The sequence below is a fragment of the Mandrillus leucophaeus genome, unplaced genomic scaffold, assembly GCF_000951045.1.
Source record: "Mandrillus leucophaeus isolate KB7577 unplaced genomic scaffold, Mleu.le_1.0 Scaffold107, whole genome shotgun sequence".
NCBI lineage: Eukaryota > Metazoa > Chordata > Mammalia > Primates > Cercopithecidae > Mandrillus > Mandrillus leucophaeus.
This window is the reverse complement of record NW_012098876.1, coordinates 1,404,816-1,413,129: the sequence shown is the minus strand read 5'-3', so window position 1 is coordinate 1,413,129 and position 8,314 is coordinate 1,404,816. Positions and strand designations below refer to the sequence as shown.

At 36.3% G+C, this 8,314-nt stretch overlaps 1 protein-coding gene across 1 annotated transcript in view; it reads left to right on the top strand.

Moving 5' to 3' along the window:
* STT3B (STT3B, subunit of the oligosaccharyltransferase complex (catalytic)) overlaps positions 1 to 8,314 on the top strand; it is a 106,741-nt gene that overhangs the window by 55,677 nt on the left and 42,750 nt on the right. Inside the window, exon 5 of the mRNA XM_011985637.1 lies at positions 8,026 to 8,091. Within this exon, the coding sequence (XP_011841027.1) occupies positions 8,026 to 8,091 (66 nt within the window). The remainder of the gene's footprint in view (positions 1 to 8,025; positions 8,092 to 8,314) is intronic.

The window sequence follows — 8,314 nt, the reverse complement described above, 5'->3', positions numbered from 1 at the left end:
TGTTTGGGCTACCGCTAGATTTTTGCCTTTTATTCCAGTTTACATTTTTCCAGTGTCGTTTTCTAGAAATTTTATAGTGTTGCACTTTACATTCAGGTTTATGATTTATTTTGAGATTTTTTTTGGTGAAAGATGTAAGGTTTACATCTATTTTTTTTTTTTTTTTTTTTTGTATATGGGTGTCCAGTTGTTACAGCATCATTTGTTAAAAAGATTATTCTTTATGTATTGCCTTTTGTCAAAGGTCAGTTTACATTTATGGGGCTGTATTTCTGTGCTGTGTTCTGTTCTGCTGATCTGTTTGTTCTTTTCCCGCGCTGTCTTGATTACTATAGTTGTGTAATAAGTCTTGAAATCAGGTGTAGTATCAGGCTTGTTTCAGTATCATGTTGGCTAGTCTCAGTCTTTTGCCTTTCCATAAACATTCAAACTGATTTGTTGATGTCCACAAAGTCACTTGCTGAGATTTTGATTGTGATCACATTGAATTTACAGATCAAGATGAGAAGGTTTGTTATCTTAACAACATTGTCCTCCAGTGTTATCTATAATAGTTTATTGATTCCAGTAATTTTCTTTCTGATTCTTTGGGGTCTTTTACATAGACAGTCATGTCATGCATGAAAAAAAGTCAGCTTCATTTCTTCCTTCTCAGTTTGTGTACTACTTATTTTCTTTTCTTGTCTTACTGCATTTGCTAGGACTTCCGTTACAATGTGAATAGAAATGGTGAGAGAGGACAACTTTATCTTGTCCTGATCTCAGGGGGAAAACATAATTACTAATTTATTTCCGGACTCTGTTCTGTTCCATTGATCTACATGTCTATACCTACCTCATAAACATAGATCTAGAAGTCTGTACTGACCCGATTACTGTAACTTCATTGTACATTTTAAAATTGGGAAGTATTGTATTTTTATGTATTGATCATATATTCTGTGACCTTGCTAAACTTGCATGTTAAAATTTACTTTTTATATTCCTTAGGATTTGCTACACACAAGATCATGTTATCTTTAGAGACAGAGGGTCTTTACTACTTTTTTCCTGAACTGTATACCTTTCATTTTTTTCCTTGCCTGGTTGTATTGACTGGAACCTCTAACGTCATGTTGGACAGGGTAATTTTTCCTGCCCTATTTCCTGAAATAATTCTCATAGGATTGGTATTACTTCTTCCTTAATTGTTTGGCAGTATTTACCATTGAAGCCATGTGGACCAGGGAAGATTTTTAATATGAATTCAACTTTTTAATGGCATAGTTTTATTCTGATTTTCTATTTTTTCATGAGTAATTTGGTAATACGTATCTTTTTAAAAGTCTTTTTATTTTATCTAAGTGACCTAATTTGTAGGCAGAAATTGTTCATAATATTTCTTTATAAGTCTTTGGATTTCTGTACAATCTGTAGTGATGTCACCTTCCTTATCCCTGGTACTGATAATTTATATCTTCTCTCCCTTCTTGATTAGTCTAGATAAAGCTTATCCAACTTTTGGTTTCACTGATTTTTTTTTCCTTTACATTTTCAGTTGCATTGATTTCTTGGTCTTTGTTATTTCCTTCTAATTTGCATTTGGTTTACTCTTTTCTAGCTTTTTGAAGTTGAAGCTTAAGTTATTTTCTCCATGTCTACTTTTCTAGTATAACTATTTAAAATTATACTGGATTTACTTCTTTAACTGTATTCTCTGTATTTTAATATGTGGTGTTTTCATTGTCATGTGGTTGAATATTCTTCGAATTCAGTTTCTTTGACTCATGGGTTTTTTCTAAGCATAGTGTTTAATTTCCAAATATTTGGGATTTTCTTAGCATACTTTTTTTTTGTTGATTTCTAATTCTGTTGTTGAAGACCATACTTTGCATAATTTGTCTTTTTAAGTGTATTGAGACTTGTTTTATGATCTAGCACAGAAGTCTGTGAAGTGTGGCCCATATGTAGGTTACCTGCTTTAGTAAATAAAATTTTACTGGAACACAGCCCTGGCCATTCATAAACATACTGCCTTTGGCTTCTTTTACAGCAGAATGACAGAATTGCATAGTTGTGACAGATCTGGCTTGTAAGTGTAAATATTTACCATCTTGACTGTTTAAAACAAGATTGCTGTATCCTGGTCAAGCATGTTCTACATCCTGGACAGTAATCCACATGTGCTTGAAAAGAACACGTATTCTGCTGTTTGGAGGTTGCATTTCGTAAATTAATGGTCAGGTCAAGTTGGTTGATATTGTCCAAATCTTCAGTATGCTCATTGTTTTTCTTTCAAGTTCTATCTTCAACAATATGGTTGGAGATTTCAATAACTGCCTCTCAGAAACTGTTTCTTCTTTTAGTTCTGTTAGTTCCTGCTTTATGTATTTTAAGGATTTGTTTTAGGTCCCTGTACACTTAAAATTTTTACATTTTCCTGGTATATTGACCCTTTTATTATAGCGAAGTAGTTCTCTTTGTCTCTAGGAATGTTGTCTTAAAATCTGCTTTGTTTGATTGATTTGGTATGATTCTTGTTTCTATGGCTTATCTTTTTCTGTCCTTTAAAATCAAAGTATTTGTATCTCTGGATTTTAAAAGTTTCGTTGACTGCATATGGTTAGATCTTGCTTTTTTATCCAGACTGACCATCTCTGCCTTTTTATTGGAGGTTTTAGTCGATTTACATTTAATGCAGGTTTTAAATATTATTTGATTTGCTCCTGCCATTTGCTGTCTTCTTTTGTGTTGAAATGCATTTTTAAGTATACCATTTTAATTCCCCTAATTGTTTAGCTGTTATTGCTATTTATGTATAGCACTTGATGCAGAGAACGAATTATACATCTTAATATTACAGTCTACTTCTACTTAACATAATTCTGGTAAAATATAGCACCTTTGCTCCAACACAGCTTTATTTTTTTTCTCCTCTCCTCTGTGCTGTTAGTGTCATGTGTATTATATCTATGTATGTTATCTACCTAACAACACAGATTATATTCGTATAATTTATACTTATTGAGAAAACAATCAAGAGAGTCTTCTATATACTCCATATTTACCATTTCCAGTATTCTTTATTCTGTCCCGTGATCTGAGTTTTCATTTGTTACAATTTCCTTTTAGCCTGAAGGATTTTCTTTTATTTTTTCTAGAGCAAATCTGCTGTAATGGAATTTTTCAATTTTGCCTTCATTTGTCCCCCAATTTTTTTGAACTAGGGTAAAATTGACATAAAATGTATGTTTTAATCATTAAGTATATACTTTATTGGCATTAAGTACATTGATTATACAACTGTCACCACCATCCATCTCCAGAGCTCTTTATTTTGCAAAAATGAAACTCTATACACATTAAACAGTATCTCCCCTTTCTACCTTCCCCTCAGCGCCTGGCGCCACCATTCAAATTTCCCTCTATGATTTTGACTAAATACTTCACATAGGTGGGATCGTATAGTATTGGTCTTTTTGTGACTGGCTTGTTTCACTTAGCATAATGTCTTCAAGGTTTATCCATGTTGTAGCATGTCAGGATTTTCTTCCTTTTTAAGGTGGAATAATATTCCATTGTATGTATATACCATATTTTGCTTACTGATTCATCTGCAGATGAACACTTTTATGGTTTAGCTACTTTGAAAGTGGTTATACAAATCTCTTTCCAAGACCTTGCTTTTAATTATTTTGAGTATATACCTTATAGTGGAATTGTTGGATCAAATGTCAATTATATTTTAAAATTTTGACGTAATGCCAAACTGTTTTCCAGAACAGCAGTTTCAATTTACATTCCCACCAACACTGCACAGAGGTTTAATTTTTCCGTGTTCTTGCCAACACATGTTATTTTCTGGTTCTTTTGATAGTAGCCATCCTAATGGGTGTGAGGTGGCATCTTGGAGTTTTATTTGTAGTTCCCTAATGAGTAGTAATGTTGAGCATATTTTCATATGCTTATTGCCCATTTGTAAAAGCCTACACCTTCTCCAGAGTATTCACAGTGACTTTCTAATTTCCCGTCATATATTTCTTCATATATGTGGTTGATTTTGAATGTCATAGTCTTCAGTATTTGGTTTCCAAAGTGGGAAGAAGCAGAAAAATGAAGGGGAAAGAAGTGCCAGCCCTTTAAATTCCCTGTCAGTCACTTCAGCCAGAGGAGGAGGGGCTTGCAACAATGGGGCCAAAGTGCAAGGGTGATCACTTCTTTGTCTGCTCTTCTATGACAAAAAGCAGCAATCAGTGATCAGAGTGCAGAACCTCAATACTTGGAGGACAAGTTTCCTCACATCAGATTGATTCTGCCCGAGCAATTATTGTCTAGGTGGGGAGCTGATTTCTGTTGCTGCTTGTTTCACTATCTTCCCAGAATCCTCACCCGCCTTCCTTTTTGAAGGATAGTTGTATAAGAATGTATTAGGTTGGTGCAAAAGTAATTGTGGTTTTTCCCATTACTTTTAATGATACTTTTCTCTTTCATTTAACACTTCATAATTTTCTCTTTGATGTAACACTGTGAGTATGTCATACCACTGCCTTCTGTCAAAATTTTTTTTTTCTGATGCAAAGTCAATCGTATCATTACTTCCCTGTGGGGTTTATTTTTTTCTTTCTCTTTTCAACTTTCCTCTGTCTTTATCTGCCAGTACTTTGCCTACAGTTTGTCTAGGTGTAGTTCTCTGTATTTATTATATTTAGTGGCTTCTTGGGTTTCATGGATCTGTAGATTAGTGCTTACGTTAGAATTTGGGAAGTCGTAATTGTTTCTTTAAATGTTTTTATCTGTCTGTCTTTGTAGCCTCTCCTTTCTTGAACTTCTCTGTTCTTTGGGTTGGATACTTTCTGTTGACCTATCTTCATGCTCACTAATTCTTCTGCCATCTCAAATTTGCTGTTAAGCCTACTTAATGAATTTTTTATTCCGTTTATTACGCTTTTCAGCTCTAAAATTTCTAGTTCATTCTTATTTCTCACATGTATAGGAGAATATATATATATTCTATATGGAAATTTCTGTTATTATATTTTTCTTTAATTTTCTTAATATAGTATTCTTTAATTCCTTGAACATACAACAGCTGTTTTAGAGTCTTTATCCTCTAACTCCAACATCTGGGCCCACTCACAATTAGCTTTTATCAACCATGTCCCCTTCCCCAACCTATACGTGTCCAAATTTGGGTCACACTTTCTTATTTCTTTGCATGTCTTGTAGTTTTGGGTTGAAGCTTACCTGTGTTATTTTTTAAAATAGCTTATCTGAACATGCAATTTTCTTATTTCAAAGCTTCTACTACTGGACTCCTTAATATGTGTAAATGAAGACCAAATGGTGAGCATGACTTATTGTCTGGGAAAAAACTCAATCCGTATTTTTTCTCTGCTTTCACCCCAAAACAATAATCATCAGTACAGAAGACTCATGTGACCTCAAAATACTTGGCGATTTCTCCCCATTGCCAAGCAGTTAATTCTGCTGCAGACACCAGCTGGTGTCCTCTAAATAATTTCTGACACTGCCTACCTGGAGATAGCATGAGATCCCACAGGTTGGGGGCCTGTCCCCAAGACACCGTCCCAGCTTATGCCCCCAGACACCAGTTGTAAGTCCAGGCCTCTAGAACTTCTGATAGCCCAGCTGAAATTAGGGATTCCCATCACCCCCTCAAGGTTTTTTTTTGGACAGAGTCTCGCTCTGTCCCCAGGCTGGAACGCAGTGGCACGATCTCGGGTCGCTTCTACCTCTACCTCCCGGGTTCAAGTGGTTCTCCTGCCTCAGCCTCCTGAGTAGCTGGGACCCCGCCACGCCACCATGCTCAGCTGATTTTTGAATTTTTAGTAGAGACTGGGTTTCATCATGTTGGCCAGGATGGTCTCGACCTCTTGACCTCGTGATCTTCCCGCCTCGACCTCCCAAAGTGCTGGATTTACAGGCATAAGCCACCCGGCCCAGCCCCTCTTCACAGGTTTGATTGATGTGGTAGATCGGCCAACAGAACTCAAGGAAATACTTAGCTCAATTTATTGGCTTATTATGAAAGATATCCTAAATTATACAGATAAACAGCCCGATGAAGAGATACTTAGGACAAGATCTGGAAGAGTCCCAAGAGCAGGAGCTTCTGTTCTTAGGGAGTTGGGGTGCACCATCATCCTGGTACATGGATGAGTTCTTGATGACCTTCCTGTCAGCCTCCTTGTATTCAACTGTCTGGAAGTTCACCAGACCCTGTCCTTGGGCCTTTTATGGAGACTTTATTGGTTGTCCATGATTGAAGCATGGACACTCTTGTCAAAATGTGACTGGACAAAAAGAGTGTGACCTAAACTTAGCAAAGCCTATCTGTTCAGATTCTTCTTGGCCTCTCTGTGCAGCATTCCTTCCTCCAGGTATGGGACAGAACCCTCTCTGAAATAGAGGGTCTTATGACCCAAAATCAAATTAGAGCCCTGCCAAGTGGAGAAGTGAAAAGTGAGTAGGAGAAGTTTAGAGAGAGATTCTGTAACAAGGGGAATTACAAGCCACAAACTGTGGACGAAAGTCCATGTATCCTAATACCACACTTACAAAGTCCTAACTTTTCTCCTAAAGTCTTCTCAGTTCCTTCTGAGTGGCTCAGCTGTTTTCTGTTTTCGCAGGTGTTGCTATTTTCCCCTTTTCGTTATTGATCCCTCTCTCCTTGTTTATAATTCTTCAGTGCCTGCTTTGACATTTTGACCATTCTTTTACATAGATTTTGTTACTCTCATTTCTGTTTTCATAGCGCTTAGTTTCTGATACCTACCTCTATTATAGCACTTGATATATAGTACCTTTCATCAATCCTAAAATGTATACTTTCTCCACAGATTTTGACATCTCTGAAATTAGGATGTATGTTATGAGTGATGGCCATAGATTCTATGAAATATGCTATATTGATTACTTGCTTTTCAATTTGCTTCCTCCTCTAGATTGTGAGCTTTTTGTGGGCTTAAAAATTTTAAATTCCACACCTCTACTTCTTCCATCTGTGCCTGCTACTGAATCCACTGTGGGTGGTTGATTGGATGCCTCGCATCTTTCCTGCTTCATTGCCCTCAGAGTTCTGCCCAAAACCACCACGTCAGTAAAGCTTCTGGTGATTTTATCCCAGCCAGAACTGCTTTCCTGACTTTGGCATTCAGGCTCTATAAGGACCTTTTGGTACTCAGTGTTTATACCCACCATAGGGCCTCTTTTATATTATGCTTTGACTCAAGTTCTTGCCTTTGTATCTTATCTCCCTAGTACAGGACTGAGTTACAGTTTGTGTCCAACATAGCCTAGCAAAGTTTTCTGTGTATTAGTAAATACTGAAAAATACGTTTCATTTACTTTTCTCTTTCAGCCAATTGGATTGAGTCTGAGGAAGTTTCAGGGTATGGACTATATTTAGTGGCTGTAAAATATGCCTTGGTTTTATTGTAATAGATTATAGCAGTCTGGGTTCGGTTAGGAGAGAGAGAAGTATTAATTGTGATAAAAGAGTAACTAAAATAGAAGGAAACTCTCTATGGTATCCTGAGGCTGAGGGAGGGTACCCAAGAAAGGGCAAACTTGAAAGGTTTTCACACCTCATTGCATAGGGTGTGGTTCAGCCCATTGAACTGGTTTGGCACTGCTGAACAAGCAAAAGACCACTCTGGAATGTAGACACTTAAGGAGAAGGGGTGGGAGGTGGCCATGGTGACCTGTGGCATGGTATGTGGATATCAGTGAGGGCAAGAGACTTTGCAGAAAATGAAAAAAATGTAATTTGTTTTTTAAAAGATGATTCTTTTAAATAACATAACATGCATAACAGAGAATGAGAGCTATTCTTAAAATGTCTCAGTGTGCTGCTCAGTATTATAAACGCATATATTAAGTACGTCTGCATATCTGAATAACCACAGTACTTTTAAAAATAACCTTGACTTTTTGTAGCATGTGGTTACCAAACATTTAACTTTTAAAAATTCCACAAGAGCATTTGTAAACATTTTTATCATATCAGTTGCTTTTATTTTTTAGGTAAAATCCGTAAAAACTGGGTCAGTTTTTTGGACAATGTGCTGCTGCTTATCCTATTTCTATATGGTAAGATTTCATATTTGAGACTACATGAAGTCTAATAGGTCTTTGGAGGTTAAAACAGTTCTCTTTTCCCCTGAAGTCTATAGGATTTTTATTTTGTTTAATGTAATTTTTCATTACTACCATCTGTTTTCCTTCTCCTACTCACAGGTCCTGTATACACATGCTTTGATGGAGAGGGCTAATATTTAACCCTCAAATAAAATATTTGCAGCAAGTGAAGCAA